The sequence below is a fragment of the Diceros bicornis genome, chromosome 33 (assembly GCF_020826845.1).
Source record: "Diceros bicornis minor isolate mBicDic1 chromosome 33, mDicBic1.mat.cur, whole genome shotgun sequence".
Taxonomy (NCBI): Eukaryota; Metazoa; Chordata; class Mammalia; order Perissodactyla; family Rhinocerotidae; genus Diceros; species Diceros bicornis.
This window is the reverse complement of record NC_080772.1, coordinates 20,682,532-20,708,751: the sequence shown is the minus strand read 5'-3', so window position 1 is coordinate 20,708,751 and position 26,220 is coordinate 20,682,532. Positions and strand designations below refer to the sequence as shown.

General features: G+C 35.5%; 1 protein-coding gene across 1 annotated transcript in view; it reads right to left on the bottom strand.

Moving 5' to 3' along the window:
• The window catches only part of C33H8orf34 (chromosome 33 C8orf34 homolog), a 396,656-nt gene that overhangs the window by 296,165 nt on the left and 74,271 nt on the right, over window positions 1-26,220 (bottom strand). The window contains exons 2-4 of the mRNA XM_058528830.1: window positions 25,481-25,628; window positions 19,038-19,166; window positions 6,723-6,851 (exon numbers count right to left, since the gene is read on the bottom strand). Of these exons, the coding sequence (XP_058384813.1) occupies window positions 6,723-6,851; window positions 19,038-19,166; window positions 25,481-25,628 (406 nt within the window). The remainder of the gene's footprint in view (window positions 1-6,722; window positions 6,852-19,037; window positions 19,167-25,480; window positions 25,629-26,220) is intronic.

Here is a 26,220-nt window from a genome sequence, read left to right as displayed (position 1 = left end):
TATTTTACTAAAATTAATTTCACAGATTTCTTTTTGCTTTTGTTGGAATGTGACTGTTTGAAAATATAAAATCACACATATGGCTCACATTAAATTTCTACTGGGCAGTGCTTAGCTGCAGCATGTTATAGGCTGTTAGGGATAAATAGTAATAACACTAATAATATGTGTGGTAGGCAGAATTCAAACATATACTTCTGTGTAATCCTTTCCCTTTGAGTCTTCATGGGACAACTGAGCATGAAAGGATATCACTCTCTTGATTTGGTTACTAACCAGATGTCTGAGTAAAGCAGAAGGGAGATTATCTGGGTGGTCCTGACCTAATCAGGTGAGCCCTTTAAAGAAGGTGAAGATTCAGAGAGATGTTCTCGTGGTCTGAGATCTTCTCAGTTCTCAGAAGTAGTAAACTACTGTTGTGAGAGGAGGAGGCCACAAGACAAGGACCTGAGAATGACTCTAGTTTCTGAGAGCAACACCCAGCCAACAGCCAAAGAGAAAACAGGGATCTTAGTGCTACAACGCTAAGGCCAATGACTTGAATAAGTTTGGGAGAAGATCCCAAGCCTCAGGTGAGACTGCAGCCCCAACCAACACCTTAATTTCAGCCTGCCTAGACCCTAAGCAGAGGACCCAGCTAACCCACACCCATCATTTTGAGCCACAGAAACTGTAGGATGAAACATTTCTATTTTTTAAACTTGCTAAGTTTGTGGTTATTTGTTACAGTTCCAGTAATAGAAATCTAATATAATATCTAACATTTAATTAGCAATTATTACATACCAGGTACCATATTAAGCACTTTAGACACACCGTCTCATTTGATTTTCACAAAAACCCTAAGCAGTAGGCAGCATTATTATTGCAATTTTACAGTAAAGGGAACTGAGACACAGAGAGGTTAAATAATTTTCCCAAGGTCACAAAGCTAATAATTGATGGAACTGGAATTAGAAAGATTTTCACATAGAAAAATGACAAAATAATTAATGGAATCAGATCTCAAAGGAGAGGGCAGGATATGAGATCAAGACCATAGGTGGAAGCCTTGGTCTTCAACAAGAGAAACACCTTCTCCTCTGAGAATGGAAGGAGAAGGGCAGGATGGGTTTGGATGTACTTACATATGCAGGTGGGTAGAAGGCAAGGCAGAGAGAGATCACATTCGATAATCTAAGTCTTTCCCTGGAGTTGGAGGCAGGCTATTTGCTAAGACAGTGAGGCAGGGATTGAGTAGGGGTTTACAGATTATTATGTGGCTTTTTCGTAGTTGCAGAAAGGGTAGCGAGAGGGAAGGACTGACCAAGAATAAGTTAACAGAGCTGAAAACCATGAATTTGCAGGGTAGTGTTCAGCTTGACTGTGTCATTTTTCCCTGGGGCCTTCAGCTTTACTGGTGAAGAACAGTTGAAGATCGCAGCACTTATTCAAAGATGAGAATTTCACAAGGAGAAAGACAGAAGGATGGAAACAAGAGTGAACAAGGATATTGGTAAAATTGGTCCATGTTTTAGTCTGTGCAGGGTAAGAGGGAGACCAGAATGAGGGAGAAAGGTGAAAAGAATGAAGGACCAATATATGTGAGGTACTCCAATATACTGAGGGTTAGAGCACAGGAAGAACAGAGTGAGGATAAGAAAGAGCTAGAAAGAATGCAAGCACGTGGACCATAGCCTGTAAGCCATGAGGACAATCTAACTTTGGAATATGAATGATAGATCATTACTATTCAGAATTGTGAAAACTGGAGGGATTCTTTAGGGTAATCTGGTGTAAATTCCTTCATTTCCTCAAAAGAGGAAACTGAGGAGTGAGGCCAAATGATATACTCAAAACTGGAAACAGAGACAGCCCTGAAGGCCCAATGGTTAAAGTTCGGCATGCTCCGCTTTGGTGGCCCAGGTTTGGTTCCCAGGGGCAGAAACATACCACTTGTCTATCAGTAGCCATGCTGTGGCAGCAGCTCACATAGAAGAACTAGAAAGACTTACAACTAAAATATGCAACTATGTGCTGGGGCTTTGGGGAGAAAAAAGAGAGGAAGATTGGCAACAGAGGTTAGCTCAGAGTGAATCTTTCCCAGCAAAAAAAAAAACAAAAACACTGGAAGCAAGTGAGTGGCAGAGCAGGACCCAGATCATCTTTCAGTCTAGAACTCTTCCCATGACAGCCCTTGTGGCCATTTTATGTGATATACATTATGGTCTTTAAAAAGGATATAACTAAGACAGAATAGAGTGCACATAATATACAAAAATTGACATTTTAAAAAATGTGTACCAAACATTGATTGAATTTACACTATTTAAGCTCAGATGTGTGTGGGGTGTGTGTATGTGTGTATGTGTGGTGTGTGTGGGGTGTGTTTGTGTGCGTGAAGTACAGTTAGATGAGATGTTATCCAACAGAGAAGAATTCAGAATGGCATAATAAATGTCTAATAAAGATGTACCATTTGCTATCAGTCTCTGAAAGAGTTTCCTAAAATTATTGATTAGTTATTTATATGTACATGTATGTATTCCCACAAAAGACTGCAACGAGCAAAATTATTTATTTTGATGGGTACTAGACCATTCCAAAGCAATAATTACTAATGACGCTACCTCAGATGTCCTCAGAAGCACAAATCCCTGGTGATACTTTGCTAGGTTTCAGAATGTCTCGGACATTGGTAGAGAGTAGGATTATGAAAATGTAGATAGAAAAGGCAAAATCAAGGCCTCTTAACAAATTTGTTCCTTCTAGATGTTATTTCTTGAAGAAGATATTGAATAAATTTAATCTGGTAAATATAGCATATTCAAACCCAAGAAAAATCAGTGTGAATTAGCTTTGTGAATATATTTTATTCCCTTTATATATAAAGAGAGAAAGAGAGAAATGCTTATTTCCATACTCACATTCATATCCATATCTACATACATGTCCATATGCATATCTAAATATTAGATAAACAGAAATATAACCAGTCACAAGCAAACGTGAATAGGCCCTGTTATTTTGGGGGTAGTTAGAAGCCTATAGTTCCTTCTCTTTACTGAGGAATTGCAATGTATAAAGAAATGAAAGAAACAGAAAATATCCTTTAGAACATCACAGTAATTACCGTTTCAGGCAAGATCCAGCAATGGATGCTGAAATTAGTGGGTGAAAATTTGAAAAGAAGCAGGATATTTTCAAAGTCTTAAAGAATCTCTGCCAAGATATTTGTTAACTACAAAGGGAAAAGTATTAACTTTACAGTGGAGAAAGCTGACAGACACCACCTTAAACAACTGATTCAGGTTAATATCACCAGTAATGGGATGACAGGCCCTAATATGATGCACTGAGAAGGTTATTACCCTAAGGCTTTTCAGTCACAGCCACTAGAAGAGATACATTATTTGGGGATGTGAAGGTCTTGCACATCATTGCAACTTCCCTATTCAAAAACAATTTTTCTCACTACTGCAACCAAGTCAGATGGAAGCAAACATTTGAAGGAATGGCCACATGTCTAGGCTTCAGAAATGAGAGAAGCTATGTTTGGAAAAAGTTCAGAAATGCTGCAAAGGGAGGGATCCAGGCACCAAAACCCCACGATGCCTAGCACAGCACCACATCACATCACTATGCAACCACAAGTCACTCTAACACGTCTACCTTTACAAGAGAGTCACAGCACGAAGAGTGTCACAGTTCATGACTGACTTTAAGATAAAGAATTACACTGAAAGGTTTGCAAAAGGCAGAAAAAAAGCAGGGTACAGTCATTACTGAAAGAAAAATCCTGGCGGCAAACTGGAGAGAACATCCAGTATTGCCTGCTACTATTTGATCCCTGTCTAAAGAGAGAGAGTTGGGTTAAGCTGACAGCTGTAGAGCTGAAATAATTCTATCATTTCATGGATATAAATGATTTTTTGCTGTCAATCTCAACTAAATAAATACTTCTAAAATACGTCACATCTTTTAGAAAGTACAACTAAGATAAAGCAAAGGCCAGTCTTGCCAGAGAGAATTCTATCAGAGACTGTATGAAAACTAGGAGATCACTAAAAACCTTCAACCTTTCCTATCAACAGCTATGGTACTGGAGAGAAAAGTCCACAATAACAAAACATTGAATCTTCCTTTTGACCGTACCTGGAGGAAAAAGGCCATTCCCTATGTCTTTCTAGTAAATAAAACAATGGGAAATAAAGTTACCATTGGATTAGAGAGAGAGTTACTAACCTGAAGCTACTATAAGAGTCAAACAAGGTCAAGTATGAATGAATGGCATCCTGCTTCAGGATGATGGAGGAACTAAGTTTGCAATTACACAGTTGAACTCTGGGCAGCTAGACTGCTAAATAAACACCAATAAATGGTAAAGCTGTATTTCTACTAATTTACACTGACCATCTCAGGCAAATTCATAACTTGGTAGTTAAGCACAAGTTGGACCTAAGACAAAAAGTTAATATTAAACCTTAGATAGTGAAAAGCACCCAAACTCAAGTCATTCCAAGAAAGTAGCATTTTGTTCAGAAAGAGACTCTAAAAAACTTAGAGGAAGAAAAGAGCAATCTCTTCCTAAATGATCAACTGCTCCCTTACCCCCACATAAACCCCGCCACTACTGTCACAAAAGAATAGAGCCCCCTTAAAACCATCAAGTGAAGCTAAAAGCAACCCTCCATCACACACACAGAAGCTGAACATGACGCCTTTTTCTGGCAAGCTGCTGACTCACCCAATGGCTTCTTTGGCCCTGATTTTGTCCCAAGAATAACGTCCCATACTTGCATCTCTTCCACTCCCCCTACCAAGGACTGCCCCCTGCCATTTTTGTTTCTCCAGACTTCACTGCAAGAATTAAATGAGCCCCCTCCTAGAGCCCCCACTACCTTCTGACCACAGGACTCAGTTGCAAAGCTCTACCTATAAGGCCACACCAGGTTTTCTTGGAACAGACCATAGCTAGAACCCTGACACTTCTGCTACAGATCTGGGCAAGTACATAATTGAAAGGCAGTCAAATTCCTTTATTAAAAAGATTTAGGGGCAGGCCAAACACTTTCTTCCAAATTAACAATGATACAACAAGTGTTTGCAAGGTAGTTATATTTTAAATGACAAAAACTGACTAATACTATATTTGAAGATCTGAGTAATAATCGGGCATATTCTTCAGCCATCTGTCTTTTAACTCATGTTGTTAAATAACTTGAGAGGCTGTAAAGAGCCACAGGCTCTGCCCATATATGTAAGATTTATACATATTAATATAAGCTTCTGCCGTATCAATAGGATAAGGCTCTTTTCAAGAACATAATATACCAATAAGCTAAAACTCACTTTATCATTGTTTGCTCTAAAAGTAAATCTAGGCAAAAGCAAAGTTTTCTTGAATCCCAATCAGAGTTTCTACTAATGGCAAAATTATAAGATGCTATCAGTAGGCAGGTTAACTTTTGAGATAGGTTCATTGCACAAAAGTCTAAAAAAGGGCTCTAGTGAATTACGAATGAAGAGGTATGAAAAAACTAAATCTCTCTCTCTATATATACATATATATAATTATAATACAATAAAATATAATATGTAAAAATATATAATTACAATATAATATTTAGACATATGTGTGTGTGTTTGTGTATATATATATACATATGTTTTTTTCTCCCAAAATATACCATGGGATAATTTTAACTTTCATACAAATTATGAAAGTAGTAAAACTATGCTGTCTAAAAAAACAGACAGATCCCCAACATAATCCAATAGAATTTGCTAGTGTTCTATTTTCCATTTAAGAATTTGTAATATTCTATGGCACCAAAAGAAAATTTTAGTGAGGCCATGGCATCAATGTGCTTCTAAAGGCATCTAATTTTCAAAACTAGAGAGACGTTAAAAACAAGAGAAAGATAGGAATACTTTGAACTCAATTCTAAAACCATAAAAGTATACATGTATGTCAACTAATTCGAGTGCATTTATCAAATCAAAATATTTGATTGCCTACTCTCATGACAACATTTAAAAGTTTTTACTTGAAATATCTCATTTTAAACCTTCACACCTACCAAAAGGAGGAGGCATAATCATATCTTCCTGCTTTGGAGATGAGAGAACCAAGGCTCATGGAGGTTAAATAATTTACCTGAGGTTATTTATCTCATAGGTGGCAGAGCACAACCTCTAACCTAGGCCCTTTTATTACAGAATCATTGCTTTTACAAAAAAGTATGTTACAAGGCATTATGCTAGGCTCTGAAAGGATTCTAAGAAGAATCTGGCTCGGTTTCTATCCTTAAGAAGTTTAGAGAGATCAAAAACTCATAGAGGTGATAGGTATGTGTATTAATTTGGATGACACAAAACAACAGGGCTCAAAAGAGAAGAGTGAATAAGATATCTTTAGGTGGGCATCTGACCCGGGTAACAGAGACCATGTAGAGAGATTGAAGTCAAATAGCCAAAGGTGTGTATTGGGGGCGTTGGGTGTCTACAGCCCCTCCTACTCTATACAACCAGTCTTCCCACGAATTTGTGTAATATGCAAAATCAATCCTCATTTCCAATCTCACAGCTTTGGAACTCCTCAACCTCTCACAGAATTATAATGAGGATGTTGGAAATGGGTACTGGCAATAGTAATGAATGGGTCCACCAGCAAAAGAAATGAATGTTTCTACTTTAATACTGGTTAGGAATTTCAATTAGAATCAAGTAAATGAACTTACTTCGAGAGAGATTCTCAAGGGCTTTTCCCAGCTTCTTGCTCTCTTGAAGGATGTGGTTCAATTCATCAAAATCACGGCTTTCTGGTTTAGTCCGCCAGCTCCACTTGGGATGATCTACTGACCTTGGCACTATGTTTAAAAAAAATTATCACTTCATAAGCATACTACATAATGATAAAAACTTACTATTCATCATTATGTGAAAGATTCTATCAAGATCAATGTACAGAATAAAAATGTTTGTCTTGAAAATGGTTTTCCTGTGAGCAGAGGGAAAGTTATAAATCTGGGTTTTAAGAAATGGTTTAACTGGACAAGTAAAAGGAAGTGTGACAGTGTTGATAGAAAAAATAAAATTCAGGTGCTGATTTAAGACTAATAATTTCTATAGTTTAGGGAAAAACACAAGCAAAGTATAATCTGTATTATGTTTAGCAGCTTAAAAATTACTAACTTCATCAGCAATCAATACATATTTTTAAGATATTCTTGCTGTCTTCCGGCAAAACACGAACATGAAAAACTGAATATACATATTTCCCTTCACTTCCCCCTAAATTCCCAATAAAATTACATTACAGTAAAGAGATTTTTTTTTTGTCAAATAATTAGTTGAACAAGGAGAGAAGACATTAGTAGGCAAGAAGTAGCAACATATTTTTTTGAAAGATACAAAATGGATTGATGAGTAGTAGTTGGATTTAGCAAGGGAGAGAACACTGAAACCTAAGTGTCTGAAGAGAGAGATACCAAAACACTTGACATTTCATATCATGTAAACATTAAAGCATCAATGAAAGAGGATCAATGCCAAAGTAATAAGGCTATAAGAATTTAACTGTTTTTCAGATTGAAAATGTCCATTAAATGTCCAGTACAATTCAAGGCATATCATCACAAAATTTTAAAATAGTGGTGATAAAGAAAAGATCTTAAAAGCTTTCAGAGACAAAATTAGCAAATCAATTGCTATCAGACTTCTTAATAGTACAGCTTGGCCCCAGAATACATGGGAGAAATTCCTTCGAAATTACAACGAAGATTACTTCTAACTTAGAATTTCATACCCAACTAAGGAACCAATAAGATACTTATAATGACTCAAAAATGTATCTTGCAAGCACTCTTTTTCGGAAGGTCCTAGTGGAAGCGCTCCACCAAAATGAGGAAGTAAACCAAAAAATGGAAAGACTTGGGATTCAGGAAATAGGTGATACTCTATAAGAAAGAGGAAAAGGGAACCCTCAGGATGATAGTGAAGGATGGACTCAGAAGACAGCTGAGAAAAAGGTTAGAAATCAAGGAGCCAAGATTGCAGCAAGAAGACAGAAAGCTACAGGAGAGAAGTGTTTAAAATTTTTAAAATGACAAAGTATCCATTTCCTGGCTATTGTAACTAATGCTGAACATGGTGGTGCAGATATTTTTTTGAGTTAGTGTTTTCATTTCCTTTGGATATATTCCCAGAAGCGAAATTGCTGTATCATATGGTAGTTTTATTTTTAATTTTTTGTGGATCCTCCATCCTGTTTTCCATAGTGGCTGCACCAGTGTACATTCCCACCAACAGTGCACAACAAACGGCTCCCTTTCTCCACACCCACACCAGTATTTGTTTCTCTTATGTTTTTGATAAAAGCCATTCTAACACGCATGAGGTGATATCTCATTGTGGTTTTAATTTGCATGTCCCTAATGACTAGTGATGTTGAACATCTTTTCATGTACCTGTTGGCCTTCCATATATTCTTAGGAGAAATGTCTATTCAAGTCCTTTGCCCATTTTTCTATTGGGTTGTTTGGTTTTTTGCTACTGAGTTGTATGAGTTCTTTATATACTTTGGATATTAACCCCTTATCAGATAAATGGCTTGCAAATATTTTTTCCCATCCCATAGGTTGTCTTTTCACTTTGTTGATGGTTTCTTTTGCTGTGCAAAATCTATTTAGTTTGATGTGTTCCCACTTGTTTATTTTTGATTTTGTTACTATTTCATCACTATATTCTTTTTTTCACTCTCTCAATCCTTCCAACACCCATGCAAGGAATAATCTTCATTAAATTGCCTATATTTGAAATGCCTAGAGTAATGTCAGTTTTCCTGACTGGTCCAAGACATCACACATCACATATGTAAATACAGTCATTATAATATCAATGCAGAGTACACATTCAACCATTATTTGAAATAACTACAGGACTGTACCGTGAGGATGAGATGGGGCGGAGGTATAAAGCACAAAGTCATAGAAGGAAGTCAAGAGATGATGCCTCGAACTCAAAAAGTAAAGAGAACTGTGTATCTTATATGTTTAGATATGTAGACATGTGCACCAAAATAAACCATCTAAAAGAGTTAAAAGTGGTTCCACATTAGAAACAGAACAGGGGAGAGAAAACGACGCTATTGCCTTGGAGTACTGCTTTACTTTTTAAACCATATATATTTTTGATTTGATAAAAATAAAATAACATAATTAAAAAATACTTACATGGTAAGGCTATAGGAAATAAAGTCTCAGGCTATTGAAATATATCTGTCCTCTACCTTTTAAAAAAGTAATCTGGCAATATCTATTATAATAAAAAATATGCTAATTCTTTGACCCAGAATCTTATGGTTGGTAAGTCATCATAAAGAAATGAAAATACCTGTACTATGTATATATGTACAATTTTTTTTTTTAGCAGAAAGACCAAGATATTTATTTGTTTATTTCAGCAAATAGTTTGTGGTGGCAAAATTCTCGGATTAATCTAAACGACTTTCAACAGGGGAATAAACAAATTATGGCATATTCACACTATGCTACAGTATGCAGTTATAGATCTATAGATCTTAGATCTAAGATTATTAGCATGGAGATATTTCCACAATGCATTTTAAAATAATAAAAACAAGTTGCTTAAGAATGTGTACAATTTAAAGCCAGCTTTATAAAGCAAAACCACCCACGCATATTTTATGTTAGTTTGTACAAAGAAAAGGATGTAAAAAGATGCAAACTATTTCAAAGGATGTGAAAAGATACAACTCTTTCTGCACAAGTAGAATTTGAGGGGACTGAAGGGAGAGACTATCTTTCTACATGTCTGTATTTTTTCAATTGTCAAAATAAGCAAATATTACTTCTAGAATTTAAATAAATCTAAAATTTATTTTAAAAAAAATAGAATGCAGCTTCTTCTTCTGTGTTTCTTTGTTTAAGGGACTCTGGGATGGAGATATCAGCTAACATCAACCCACTGGTGTTTAAGCAGTGGAGAGGGGACACAGTGATCACGATCCATGGCTCTAGAAAACACTTCCAGGCACACTGTTATTACCCCACAGGTCATTCCCCAGGGAATTCCTAGGGACAAGCCCAGGCATAGGGGAGAGAAACTCAGAAGAGGAAGCAGATAAAACTACATCTGTACCAGATCCTTCAACACATTGATTGGCACTTTTGTTAACCTTCTTTGAATAATTTCTCTAATCTGCATCACTGCATTATCTAATTTTCCTGGAAATTACCATATACTATTAAGATATCTCTCTTTTTTTAATTTAAAAACTAAGAGCACAGATTTAAAAAAAATAGAAAATCAGCCCCAATCAACATCCCCAGATAACCACCAGACATGGTCCAGCTGCCCATCATCCCAGCCCTTGCAGACCCACCACCTGAATGCATGACATGGGCAAGCCCAGATGAGACCAGTAGAAGACCTGCTCAGTAAATCCACCGAACCATGAGAAATTATAAATCATTGTTGTTTTAAGCCATCCAGTTTTGGGGAGGTTATATGCAGAACTACAGAGAACTGACACAACACCCCAGGACTTTTGCTCAGCAAATTTTGAGAGGAACTAAGGCAAATTTCTTCTTATATATTTGTAGCTTGTGACAATCTGATACACATATGATACTCAACTTCTCATGGGTACCACATTTAGGACAGCAAAGGCAACAGTATGATCATTATCTAATCAACTACACTGGGTGATTTCAAAAGATATTTTGATAAATAACGGAAGGAGATTTGGGAGGTCATCAGCCTGTATACAGGCCTCAGATGAGAACATCTCTAAAGGTTTCTGACATTAAAATCCTTGCTTAGGTCACACTTAATCTTAAAACTCAGTGCTACGGTTTAAATACATTTTTTACAAATAACCTCAGGAGAAATGGAAAACAGCACAATAGTATCAACAACATAATATGACCCATATGAGGTGACAGAATCTGAGGTTAGGGATAGTCTGTGATGTCACTGAGGCAAAGCTCACCCCCAGTGCAGGAGCCCGTCCACAGTACCGTGCAGATGGGTATCCTCCACTCGTCCATACGAAGCTGCTACTTCACAAACCAGCCTCCTGTATATTGAGCAGGGCTAATTTTGAACAAGTCATTATATTAATCAAATTTTGATTCACTGTGACCTCTACCAATAGTTTCCATCTGTGGGTTAAAAATAAATGTATTGTTTCTTCCAAATGGCTTTTGAAATACTGTTTATCCATTTCTTTTGAGCCAAAATAATTTCAATTATTTACATTTTTCTAAAATTTAACAAATGCTAATGTTTTTATCTGCAAGTTCCCCCCAATTACTACACTTTAATTTAAAATATGCCAGGAAATATCTCAGCACTATAGTTAGTAATAGTTGATAATAGTGAACACATTACTTTATGTCTCCTGCCTCGTGCGTTTCCATATAATGAGAGTTCAGACATTGTGCTGCCATCTGCATTCTCTCACATTTATGTGATTTCTGTTTTCCATATGCAAGCACTGTCCTTTCCTTTTTTCCAAAAATTGTAGTAAATATACAGCTATTCCTAATTGTACATTCTGTGCTAAATGCAACACTAAAGAAGAAAAAAAGAACTGAGAAATCTTCCCCCAATTGCAAAAGCATAAATAAAAGTATTGAGGGTCAAAAATTTTAATTTTTGGTTTTAACCTAAGCTAAAGTATTTACCTGTTTTCTCATCTGGATCATAAATTTGAAAAGGTATAAAAGAATCAGTGCACACTATCACACACAGAGCATTGATGGACAAATGCCCTTCTGGTCCTTTCTGCCAAATCTCTACTCACCATCCTCAACCGTTCCACGAGAACCACCATTCCAATAAGTAATTAGTGGAAATATTTAATACCACATAGCAAAACCTTCATCGAACCCTATCTGTTGCATCTTTCTTCTATGACAAATAACAACTGAATATCAATAACATAATATTATCTTGCAGATCTCTGTACCTATACCAGCTTGCACTGTGTAAGTGCTATTTTTTGTTATCTGAAAATGCACAGCTTTTAAACTGTTATCTTATGAGATTAGGTCATGTTTTAGCACTAATTCATTCTTAAGTTCTCATTTATTTATTCGTTTATTCACTCATTCATATAGCACAAACTGTGTATCAGGCACTGTTCTAGGTTCTGGGGATAAATCAGTGGGAATAAAAGTAAGAAAATTCTCTGCACTCATGGAGATTACATTCTACTGAGGCTCACAATCTATTGGATGGGCTAATAGATTATATTGTTCTTCACAAAACTGGCCTGATTAATATATATTGTCTATTTTTAGGTAAGATTTAGCAATAAAAACTCTTTTAAATGAATGTTAAATATATTTTCTCTACATATGAAACTTAATGACTGTTAATATTATTGTCTTTTTCTCTTTTAAGAACAATCACTTATAAAACTTTTTAGATTTATTGCATAAATATTTGTGCCACATAAGGTTTTAGTTAGGAAAATATACGTTTTTTTCCTGAAAGAGTTTTTATTTAATTTTGTTTTAAAATAAGAGATAGATTTAAATTTTTATCAAATACCACCAGGTATTATTTGAGATGTCATAAGACTTTTCTTACTTTATCAATTTGTATAATGTACCAACATACACATAATGGTAGTCCCAAAAGGAGAGGAGAGAGAAAAAGCAGAAAGAATATTTGAAGAAATAATGGTTGAAAGATAGTCCATGCAAATAGCAAGCAAAGAGAGCAGGGGTGGCGATTTTCAACAAATGGTGCTATCCAACAAATGGACAACTGTATATCCACATGCAAAAAAATAAATTTGGGGACCGGGGTGGTGGTGTAGTGGCTAAGTTTGCGAGCTCCACTTTGGCGGCCCAGGGTTCACAGGCTGGGATCCCCAGCACGGACCTACGCACTGCTCATCAAACCATGCTGTGGCGGCGTCCCACACACAAAATGGAGGAAGATGGGCAATGGATGTTAGCTCAGGGGCCAATATTCCTCAGTAAAAATAAATTAAATAAATAAATAAATAAATAAATAAATAAATAAATATGGACCCCCTACCTCCTACCATATACAAAAATTAAACATGGACAAAAACCTAAATTTAAGAGATATAATTATAAAACTCTTAGAAGAAAACAGAAGGGTAAATCTTTATGGCCTTGGATTAGGCAAGAGTTTCTTAGATATGTCACCAAAAGCGCAAGAAAAAAATAGAAATAGACAAATTGAGCTTCGTCAAAATGAATAACTTGTATATTAATAGTATCAAGAAAGTAAAACGACAATCTACAGAATGAGAGAAAATATTTGTAAATCATATATCTGATAAAGGTGTAGTATTCAGAATATATAAAGAACTCTTAGAATTCAAGGGCAAAAAGAATAACAACCTACTTAAAAAATGAATGAAAGACTTGAATAGACATTTCTCCAAAGAAGAAATACAAATGGCCAAGAAGAACATGAAAAAATGTTCAATATCGTTAGTCATTAGGGAAATGTAAATCAAAATGACAATGAGATACCACTTCACAACCACCTGGGCTATAATAATTTTTTTATAAATAGAAAATAACAAGTGTTGATGAGAATACGGAGAAATTGGAATCATCTTACATTGCTGGTGGTAATGTAAAATAGTGTAGCCTCTATAGAAAACAACTGGCAGTTCTTCAAAAAGTTAAACACAGAATTATGATATGACTCAGCAATTCTATTTCAAAGTATATACTCAAATAATGGATAACAGATGTTCAAGCAATTACTTGTACATGAATGTTTATGGTAGCACTATTTACAACAGCCAAAAGGTAGAAACAACCAAAATGCCCTACAAAAGATGGATGGATAAACAAACGTGGTATATACAATGGAATATTATTCAGCCATAAAAAGGAATGAAGTACTGATGCTTGCTGTAATGGGAATAAACTCTAACACATTATGCTAAGTGAAATAAGCCAAACACAAAAAGGTCACACATTATATGATTCCAATAACATGAAACATCCAAAATAGGTAAATTCATAGAGACAGAAAGCAAGTTCCCAGTGGCTAATGGGAGGTGGGCATATCAAGTGCTTGTTTATTGGTTATAGGGTTTCCTTTTGTGGTGATGAAAATGTTTTGGCACTAGATAGACGTTATGATAGCACAATATTTTGAATGCACTAAATGCTACTGAATTGTACATTTTAAAATGGTTAATTTTATGTTATATTACTTTAACCTAAAAAAAAGGGTTTTGGAGTGATTATATTTATGAAGCCATAGTAACTGGAATTCTCTAAAACTTTTTTGCCTCTCCAGGATCACAATGATATAGATGTATGTTTTATTTTAGAAGTTTTACTGTTTTTGTTTTCATCTTTAGGTCTGGGACCCATCTCAGATTTTCAGTATGTTTTAAGGTAGGGATCAAGGTTATTTTTTTTCCCATATGAATGTCCAACGTGGAAGGGACTTTTTATTTTCCTATTGTATTATGTAGATGTCCGTGTGGAAAATCATATGACTGTATATGCAGGTCTATTTTTGGACTCTTCATGATTTTCAGTTGATTTATTTGTCCATCCTTTCACCAAAATCACACCATCTTGATAACTGTAGTTTTATAATAAGACTTGATCAGGTAGGATACATTTTCCAAACTAGTTCATGTTTTTCAAGATTGCTTTAGATAATCATGGTCTTTTGCCTTTCCAAATAAATTTTAAAATAATATTGTCAGTTTCCAGGGGCAAATGACTGCTGGAGTTTGGATAGGGATTGTATTTAGTCTCTAGATCAATTTTCAGCATATTGACATCTTACCAATATTGAATATGAACATGGTATATCTACCCATTTATTTAGCTCTTCAATTTCCTCAGCAATGTTTTTATAGTTTTCTATGCGGAGAGTTTACACATTTTTTCATTAAATTTGTCCCTTTAGTGTTCTTCGATGCTAGTGTAAATGGTAACTTAAGGTCATTTTGTGATTTACATTTTTTGTATATAGAAATACAACTGATTTTTTATTTTGACTTGTATCCAATGACTTTGATAAATTCACTTATTAATTTTAGTAGTTTCCTTATAAATTTCTAAGAAGTGTCCATGTATACAATCGTGCCATCAATAGATAGATATTTTCATATCTTCATTTGTAATTATGTATTTTGTTTCTTGTCTGATTTCATTGACTATGACCTCTACTATAAAGTTGAACAGAAGTGGTGAAAACACAACCTCTCTTGTTCCCAGTTATAGAGGAAAGATTTCTATTTTTCAACGCTGAATATATATTAGCTGTGAGATTTTTGTAGATGCCCTTAATTAGGCTGAGGAAATGTTCTTCTATTTCTAGTTTGAAGGGAGTTTTTATCATAAATGTTACATTTTGTCAAATACTTTCGCCCACCCATTGAAATGACCATATAATTTTTCTCTCTTAATCTGTTAATGTAGTGAATTACACTAATTGATTTTTGTATGTTAGACTAATCTTGAATTTCTTGGATAAACCAAATCTGATCATAGGGTATTATCCTTTTTACATATTTCTGTATTAAAATTGCTAATATTTGATAAGAATATTTTATGTCTATGATGATGAGGGACATTGGTTTGTGGTTTTCTTTTCTTGTAATGTCCTTAACTTGTTTTAATTATAGGGTTATGGAAGCTAATAAAATGAGTTGGAATATGTACTCTCCTCCTCCTCCATTTTCTGAAAGAGTTGCATATGGTATCACGTCCTCTTTAAATGTTCAGATTCCCCAGTGAAGCCATCTTGGTGTGGAGTTCTCTTTGTGGAAAATTGTTTAATGATGAATTAAATTTTTAAGCTGACATAGGACATTTAAATATTTCTATTTCTTCCTGAATCAATTTTGGTAATTTCAGTCTGTCAAGGAATTCATACTTTTCATCTCAGTTGTCAATTTTATTGGCAAAGGATTGTTCAAATTATCCCTCATTATCTTTTTAATGGCTTCAGAATCTGTAGTCTTCTTCCCTCTTTCACTCCTTATATTCGTAGCTGGGTTTTCTCTCTTTTTTTAATCAGTCTTGCTAGGTGTTTATCTACTTTATTAATCTTTACAAATAACCAACTTCTGGATTTATTGATTTTTCTTTATTGTCTGTTTTCTATTTCAACTTTTATTATTATTTTTATCATTTCTTTTTCTCAACATATCCTGGTTTTAAGTCATTATTTTCTATATTCTTAAAGTGAAAGCTGAGATCATTGGTTTTAAATCATTCATTTTTTCTAATATAGGATTTTTAAGCTATAAATTTCCTCTTAGGCAGTGCTTTAGCTTCATCCACAAATTTTAATGTTCTGTTTTTCAAAATGTTGTCTAATTTCCTTTGTGGTTTTGTTCTTGACTCATGGGTTATCTGGAAATGTGTTGTTTAATTTTGAAATATTTTGGGGGTAAGTTTCTGGGCTTGTTATTGTAACTTGATTCTAATGTAATTCCATTCTGGCAGAAAATATACTCCATATAATTTCAATCATTGTTTTACGGTACAGTATACGGTCTATCTTGATGAATATTCCATCTGGAATTAAGAATTACATATATACTAATTTCATTGGGTAGAATGAGTGTGCAATAAATGTCAAGGTGGTTATAGTGTTCAAACCTTCCATGTTCTTACTTATTTTTTGGTCTATTCATTCTATCAGTCTATATCTCCCTTTAGGTTTGTAAAATTTTCCCTGCCTGTAATTGGGAACTTTGTTATTAGGTTCTCTTTATCTCTAGTAATACCTTTCATCTTGACTTCTACTTGGTCTGATATTACCATAGTCATTAAAGTTTATTTATGCTTATTATTTCAAACTGTTTCCATCTTTATGTTTAAAATGTGTTTCTTGTAAATAATCTATACTTTTTTAATCTAGCCTGAAAATCTTTGCTTTTTAATTGAGATGTTCAGTACATTTACATTTTGTAATTATTGACATAATTGTACTTGTGTTTGATTTCTAGTTTTCCAACTTGTTCTTTATTTCTCTGTTCCTCTTTTCCTGCCTTTGTTTTGGTAGCAGGAATTATATTTTTCTTTTAGCATCCCATTTTAACTCGTCTATTGATTTTTTATTTATGCCTTGTTGTGCTACGTTTTAGTGCTGCTTTACATATTACAATATATACCTTTAACCTACCATAATATATGTTCAAAAGATATTCTATTACTTCAGGAACAATTTAATATATTTTGATAATATATTTCTAATTAATAGCTCTGAATCCTGTATTCTTATGGTCATATATATATTATCTCTACATATACTATAAAAACTCATGCTACTTTGTTATTAATTTTGCTTTAAAAAGCTAACAGTCTGGTGGAACCAAAGGTTGGGAGTAGGTCACCTGAACAGAAAGAGATATCATCAGATCCCAGACCACCAGCAACATTCTGTGGCCTTGTAGCAGCCTGTAAGGAGCACAAGCTCTGCAGAATGAGAAGCCTTTAGCATTCAGCCCTCAAGGTGATGGGATCCAGGACTGACTCCCTTAAAATTAGTAAGCCCCTAGGGTTATGGATTTACCATTGGGGCAAAAAGAGAGAGAAACAGACAGAGAAACTGACTAACTCAGGATGGAAAGGGAAATGTGAGACTGAGGCTTGATTCATTCCATTTTTAATTTATTCCTTTATTCATTTTTTTTCATTTAACACTTATTAATTGAGCCAGACACTGTGTTGGACATTACTGGAGGTTTGGTTGTGAACAACATATGCAAATTTTAAACTTTTATATTTAAAAAAATGTTGGGACCTAATTTTATAAATCAAACTAGTGAATCAGGATAATTTAGTTACAGTCATAATTTTAAAAGAACATTTGAAGGTTTTAATACTTCAAATAATTCTCACAAGAACTTTGTGATCAATACAAGAATTTTTATGAGTACCACTACATAAATAACTAAACTCAAGGAGTTAATTTCAGTCACTTTCACAAATGATCCAAATTCAGATTCTAGTTAGCACATAATAGTTTTTCAAAATTTCCAAACAAAAGTAATTTTCTATCTACTCCTTTCTCTGTTGAAATTAAAATCAAACATCTCACTCTGTAACAAGCACAAGAAATTGATGTGTACTAACAGCTTTCAAGCTCTCTTGTCTTCCAAGAATAACTGACTTGCTACAGGCTCCTAAACTATTTGCCAAGTTTATACATATATGGCGGTAGCAGAGCACTGGAGAAACCCAATGGCTACTGAGGCAGGGGAAAAAGAGAAGGAGCATTGAAAGAGAAGGGATACTTACTATAGTGGGAGAGGGAATAAATATAGGGGCTTCGGTAATAAATAATGAGTAGGACTTCAGGAAAATCATGGGTGAAGGATTTTTTTAAATTTTGTTAAATGTTTTGAATAGAAATCTCCTTCATTTCCCCTCTAAAAGATTTAATTTGCTTTTACATACTTTATTAAATGTATGGATGTTGTTGCTTTGAATGTGATACAATGCAGCAATTGGACATGAGAGGCAAGGGACCCACTCCAGGCAGTTGCCATTCTTAAAAGAATATTATACTCCAAAAGGTCTAAATCGACTACACATGCTTGAGAATGTGAGTGAGTGAGTAGATATAGATAAATAAAGCTCAATGTTAATGCTGAAATGAACATGAAATTCATTAGGATTAACAGCCAGAAATATCATATAAAAGTTTGGCTTCATGGGGCCGGCCCAGTGGCGCAAGCGGTTAAGTGCACACACTCCACTGCAGCGGCCCAGGGTTCGCCGGTTCAGATCCCAGGCACGCACCAACGCACCTCTTGTCAGGCCATGCTGTGGCAGGCGTCCCATATAAAGTAGAGGAAGATGGGCATGGATGTTAGCCCAGGGCCAGTCTTCCTCAGCAAAAAGAGGAGGATTGGCAGATGTTAGCTCAGGGCCAATCTTCCTCACACAAAAAAAAGAAAAAGTTTGGCTTCAATTCTTACCTTTTCTTTATTTTGTTAATAACATAGACTTACATACATTAAGTAACATTTGAATGACAAACTTCCTTACATGATTTGGATTCTGGTGGTGGAGAAATATTAGACACAGCAAGGTCACTTTTTGACTTTTTAGGCTTCTTTGCATTTAATTGCCAGGGTTTAGCATAGCTTCTGAAATCCCTTCTTGTTCCTTTATGATCTGTTCAAAACAAAACAAAACAAAAAATACAGATATATAAACTCAATAATAAGTGATTTCAAGATCAAAAACTAAATCCATGAAGTCATTAGATATACCTGGCAAAAGCTGTAGGATACCACACATCAAAAATAATGCAAATATCCAAAAGTTTTGTTTGCTTAATTTCCTCTGTAAATTTGAGTTTTGAATTTGATATGAATCAGCTTGTATATTAACATTATTAAGATCATGTTAAACTATGAAATTATTTGAAAGGCTTTTTAAGGCATAGATTACCATTACTTAAAAATAACATTCTTTAAATAAATGTCATGGAACAAAGCATTGTATTATGTTATAAATAAAAACAACTAAATATTTAAGTAAATTTTACTCATCTGATGTTACCTTATGCACTATTTACTATGACACATAAAACTATTGACATTCATTTAAATTTCATCTCTAGTATCACTCATTTTTCCACTTCTCTATTCAAGAAAGATTAATTCAACCAACTTATTTGGAAAGTTAGTTTCCCTTCAAAGGTGGTCAATGCCATACCAATTTCCAAATTAAATGATCTTTCCAGTTCATCCCTCTTTGACTTTGACTTCTTTGCCAAGCATTTCATATTTTTAGACAGACCTATCTTTGTGGAATTTTTTCTTCTCTTATTCTCAGGGCATTACATTCTCCTCATTCCTATATCATCTCTCTGACTACTCCCTTTCTGGTTTTTTTTTTTTTTTTTAATGTTTTTTTAATCCCCCCCCCCCAAAGCCCCAGTAGATAGTTGTATGTCATAGCTGCACATCCTTCTAGTTGCTGTATGTGGGACGCGGCCTCAGCATGGCTGGACAAGCGGTGCGTCAGTGTGCGCCCGGGATCCAAACCCAGGCCGCCAGCAGCGGAGCGTGCGCACTTAACCGCTAAGCCATGGGGCTGGCCCGTCCCTTTCTGTTTTATTCACTGCTTTCTCACCTTCCTCTTTCATCTATGTCATATTCCTAAGAGTTTACTTTTGCCATTTTGTTTAAATTTACAAGTTGTCAAATCATCCTAGCTTTATGGATGCCATATAAATCTTTCTCTGACCACTCACGTATAAATACAAAATAGAAATCATGGAACATTATATGGATTACCAAATTTTCATGTTGGTGTTGTCCTTAACTAGCTGTTACCCAATTTTCCCACTTCCAACATGCCATTCAATACCAAAAGAGGCATAAAAATTCTAAAACACTAGGAACCGAAATATTGGCCTGTGGTCTGCCGGAACCAAGGAGGTTACTTCCATAGATAGGATTAAGACAAAAGGTAGGCAAATCAGAAAGAGCCGGGAAGATTTCTAGGCATCCACAAGGCTTGCTCCTACATCAGCACCACCTATTTCTGCTGTTGCACAATCTATCAGAATTTGTATGTGTACCTCCATCCTAGGACCATACTTTATTCTAACGTAAATGACTAAAGGAAGAAAGAATCCTGGTCATAAAACATAGCATCTCATGACACAAAGAAAAACTAAAAGGAGCCAAAGAGGAACGATACATTGGATTTTGTGGCTTGTTTACTTCTCCACTATTGGCACTTATTGGCAACTTAAATAATCTAGCAATGGTATTATTCTTACTCAGATGGTTGAAAAAGAGATAAGAGACAGAAATTCACTGATCAGTTTAGCAGAGACCCACAGGACTCAGTTGATACTGGAAATTTTAGTAGCAGCCATAATTTCACCTGTGTCTCTAAAATTTTCGAAAAAGATCCGAGCAATATAGTGAGGGGACAAAGAAGAGTCCACCTATGCTATTTATTGACAAACCCAAAACCAGGTAGAACACTCCTCATTTAAATTTGAATAAACAGAGAAAAACATTGCTTTAAGGAAAAAAATTGAATATAAAAAACAAGCATAGAGCATTCAAGACATAGAGGAAATACATAGTTTTGGGAAATATTTACTACAAAAAACTTTTAAATTTTAGAATGTGGCTATTTTATCTTCTCAATAAAACTAAAAGAAAATGGACCCTATGAAATAAAAAGAAATGAGAGAGGAAATGGGCTAACCAAACTGAGGTAAAAATATAACTGCAGACAGAAATTTAAAAAGAAAATGAGACAAGGAAATGTTGACAGGAAACTAAAATGCAAGACCAACATTTAAATTTGTGTTCAAAGACAGAAAGAGAAAACCAATATTGTAGAAAATTGAATCAGTGGCACAAAGAATGCACTTGACAAACCTCTCTAGAAGTCAGTCAATAAAGAAACGCAAATACAATGCAAAATGAAATGAGAGGAATGGAGAACAGTAAAGGAAACTCAATTTACACATAGTTGATGTTCCCGAAGAAGAAATCGAAGCAAATAGAAGCAATAACTAAGTAAAGAAGAAAACTTCTGGACTGAAGACCTGGGTTTATTGATTGAAAGGATTCATTGAATACAAGGAAAAACAAAAGAAAGGAGACAATCATCTAGATGTATTCCCAGTAAAACTTTTGGATATCAGAAACAAAGAAAAAACAAATCCCGTAAGTATTTAAGAAGAATAATTAGAATATCTAAAAAGGAATAAAAATAAGGCTGCTTTCGGGTTTCTCCTCCACAATATTAAATGACAGACTTTTGAGAAGACGTTGTGCCCCAAATTGCTAGATACACTTAAAGGCAACAAGAGGACATCTTCAGATATTCTCAAAAAGTATGCTACCCACATACTTTAAATATTGAGTCATTTTCTAGCTAATTAGAACATGCGTCAAAAGAAACAATTCAAAACCGCAATAAAGGTTTTTCAACTGGCATTATTTACTGTTCCTCCAATTATAACTTCTTCAGTTATATTCATATCCAAGAATTATTCTATGCTTTCCTTCTCCCTCCTGTCATACTCTTTCCTCCAAATCTTTCCTTTTTACCTTCTGGGGCATAAATTCCATGGGAAACAGTCTTCCCACCTCAAATCAACTCTTTTGTGTTTTTTTTTTTTTCGTTGCAGGGAAAGATTCGCCCTGAGCTAACATCTGTTGCCAATCTTCCTCTCTCTCTCTTTTTTTTTTCCTCCCCAAAGCCCCAGTGCATGGTTGTATATCCTAGTTGTAAGTCCTTCTAGTGCTTCTATGTGAGCCACCACCACAGCATCGTTACTGACAGACGGGTGGTGTGGTTCTCTGACTGGGAAACGAACCCCGGCCACCAAAGTGGGAACGCTGAACTTTAACCACTAGAGCATAAGGGCTGGCTCCCCTCTGTCATGTCTTAAGACACACCTCATTCTTTCCACAAGAGCAACTCCCCGCTCTGCAGCTTCCTGGAATGGAGGGTGTTCATTCCCCCACGTGCCACTGCCCAGGCTGAGTTTTCCTGGGCCATCAATGTTAAGCTGAAAGTCCCTCCTCTCTTGTGGTAAATGCTGCCTGTCTACACTACTCACCACTCTTCATTATTGCCATCCTTTTGCCCCTGATTACAAGACATTGGCACAGTCTCCCTTGACCATTCAACTTGGATGAAATGGTGGTGACCTCTTAATCCTTAGACAAATCATGAATTAAGCCTCATTCTTCCTTGTCTTCCTCAATTCTGAAGAGCTTCACTTCTCTGATACTTCAGGAACCCCCAAACTAAGGCCACCCACAGGACCTTCTCATCATCTGGAATCATTCCACCTCAAAAGTCTTGATCTCAAACATCGCAATCTCTCCTCCTTCTGTATCTCATATTTTCACTGCACCTGCACTTACACTGGCCTCCTAAAGGTCTTTAGCTCTCTGATTTGTTTTCTATGTCTAAACCTTTTCCTACCCTTGCTCACTGCCCTCTCATACCAGACACTGCACTTTGATCATTTACACAATTTGCTCACAAGTGTCCTCAACTCCTTTGCAAAACAGTTCTTCCAGCCTCCACCCTCACTGTGGCATAACCACAATTCTCAATCAGTCCCTCAAACTGATCTCTGCTCCCCTCCCAGTACTTGCGGGCACTGTTAGAGAAAAATCACAATCTTGCTGATGGTTTCCATGATTAATTCATGTCTTCAACTTTAGATAAGACCCAGAACTGCTTGCTACTCTCTTTTATTTTCCTTTTACCAACTGTTTTTTTCCTTTTCCTTGGTCACTTTCCACAACTGGCATCATTCACCTCAATCTCCCCTATCCAATCCTCAACCCTCTTGTCCTCAGCAAACAACTTAATTCTTAACAAACAGACAAAATTTAAGGCATCAGATATAATCTCACACTTGCCTTCTCCCAGTCTATCTATAAATTTGACCACAATTTCTTTCATTCTTTCACTCTCATGCTTTTAGTGATTATGTGGGTGATACTGAATGCCCCATCTGTGACTCCTGTCTGGACCTATCCATGGAGTTTTAGACCTATATCTAACTGCCTGCTGGAATTATCTACTCAGATGTCCCCCAAGAAACTCAAATTCATCAAAAGGAATTGGACTTATTATTGTCCTCCATAAATTTAGTCCTGTGTTCCCATCTTGCTTTATTAAACGAGCATTTATGCCATTACCCAAGTCAGTAAACTGGGAGTTATAATAATCTCCTCCCCTCTTTCACCCTCTCCAAGCAATGAATCATTAAGTACTTGTGCTAGTCAGACTTCTAAGATGATCCTCATGACCTCTGTCCCCTGATGTTATGCCCTATATAATTCCCTCCCCTTGAGTGTAGACAGGACCTTTGACTTGCTTTGAACCAATAGAATATGGAAAGGCGATGGGATGTCAATGTCATGATTGTGTTATATTATATAAGACTCTATCTTAGTAGATTTGAAAGAGAGAAACTCCCTTGCTGGCTTTTAAGAAGTAAGCTGCCATGATGTGAGACAGCCATGTGACAAGGAACTGTGGATTGCATCTAAAAGCTGAGAGCAGCCCCAGGCTGAAATCCAGCAAGAAAACAGGAACCTCAGTCACACAGCTGCAAGGAAATAATCCTGACAAAAACCTGAATGAGCTCGGAAGCTCATTCTTTCTTATGCCAGCCTCCATATGAGAATGCAACCCAACCAACACCTTGATTTGCAGTCTTGTGAGATTAATCAGAAGATCTAGTTACACCGTGCATGGACTTCTGACCCACGGAAACTGTGAGATACTAAACGTGTGCTGATTAAAGCTACAAAGTTTAATACAGTACTGTCTCTCCAATACTATAATTTATAAATAATGGCTCATGTGAACTTCAGTAGGCTCACAGATGTTCACCTGGTCTGCCTTCACATGATGGGTGCCATCTTTGCACATATAAACCAGAGCCCATGCCTATATACTTACTGCTTAAAATCTAAACCCAAGAAAGTGAGGCCAAGAAAAACCAAGAGTTCCTTTTTTGTATGCCAAAATCTCATACCTAGTTTCCTCTATGATGCAGATATCTTCTGTATCTTTTGTATGGAAAACTGACACGAGAGACATCTATATTCTTCAGGGGATACCCTATTCCCTATTCTTTTTAGTGTGGCTTTGAGACATGGTCTCAAGAAGTACCAATATGAGAATACAATAAAAGAAGACCAAAATCCTTTCATGGGATCCTGTAGAGCATGAAGAAGATAAGAGAAGTGAGGGTGTCATTTCAGGAAAGCATTTGGAGTTCTGTCAGAAGACTCCCATGGGAGTCAGGCAAGGAGTTGGCTACTCAAGCAACAGGCATGGGGGGATTTGGATTAAAGTAAATGCCAAACCAACAGAGCAGTGTGTAGAGGAAAAAAGCTATCAGACACACATTCCTTAAGCGACGATCCAAGTCAAGTCTCCCCACTTATCTCACTAGCGCTTATAGATGAGGCTATTGCAGACTTGGTAAGGCTGGTTCCCCAATGTCCAAAGTAAATGAATCTTCCTAAGGTTGAACTTATCACATAAGATAAAATTGAGGCTGGAGGAAGTAGAGAATTATCATCACCTTGGGCAACAAGAGAGGTAACTTGGTGGAAATCTATTGTTTACTTTTCTATGGATAAGCATTTAATTCAAATTCTTCATAAAAAGAAAAGAAACAAGTAAAGCTTAGAATAGTTTGAATTCACACAGGATGAAATTTTTTCATATAAATCTGAATCTTATTTCTATTAAAATTGAATACAGATTCTCATAGTTTGAAACATAATACATAACAATAAATTCAAATTCAAGAATATCTTATGACAAATTTCAGCCTATGGGTGAAGTCACAGGTGAATACATGAAATCCTAGGTAACTATCTAGATTCATCTTATCGTCAGAAAGACTTGTAAATATTTACATTAAATGTATCAAAATTAACTATAAAATACACTTTTTCATTTACCTGATGTTTCACTTTCTGCCCACAGAGCTGCAGATCCAGACAAAGTTCTCTGAAGTTGTCCACGGTTTCCTTGTTTAGACTGAAGATGGTCAATGAGAAATGGTATTGGCTGGTCAGGTGTCTCAGTTATTAACTTGGTCATTAATTCCTGCAGGTAGAATAGAGCATACGTTTATATCTAATAATAATAGCGAACACTTACATAGCACTTACTATTGTCAGGAACTGCTCTAATTGCTTTATATACAGCAACTAATTTAATCCTAACAACAACCTTTTCAGGCAAGTACAAGTTATTGTCCTCATTTTTGAGGAAATTGAAGTGCAGAGAAGTAAATCATTTATGTTACACAGCTAATACATGGCAAAGCCAAGATATATTTATTTTTATTATTATACTTGACCAAAAACATACTAGAAATTTAATCTAAATTCTTTCGAAAGATTATAGTCGAAGAACTTTAAACTTCAGATTACTATTTTGAGATGCCACTAGAAACTAAACTTTTGATAAATATACCTAATATACCAATGTCATTTTTCCTTCTAACCATATCTAAATATCCCAAAATGAAGAAAGTTTTGATGGAATGAAAAAAATTAGTAAAATGTCACAGACCCACAGAAACCAAAAAATGTCTTAAACTGGTCTCCAAACAATACAGAATTTCCTTTTTCCAAAAGCCCTAATGGGTATTGATTCTTTCTTCTTCTTTTTTTTAATGAGTTAAGCAGTGGAG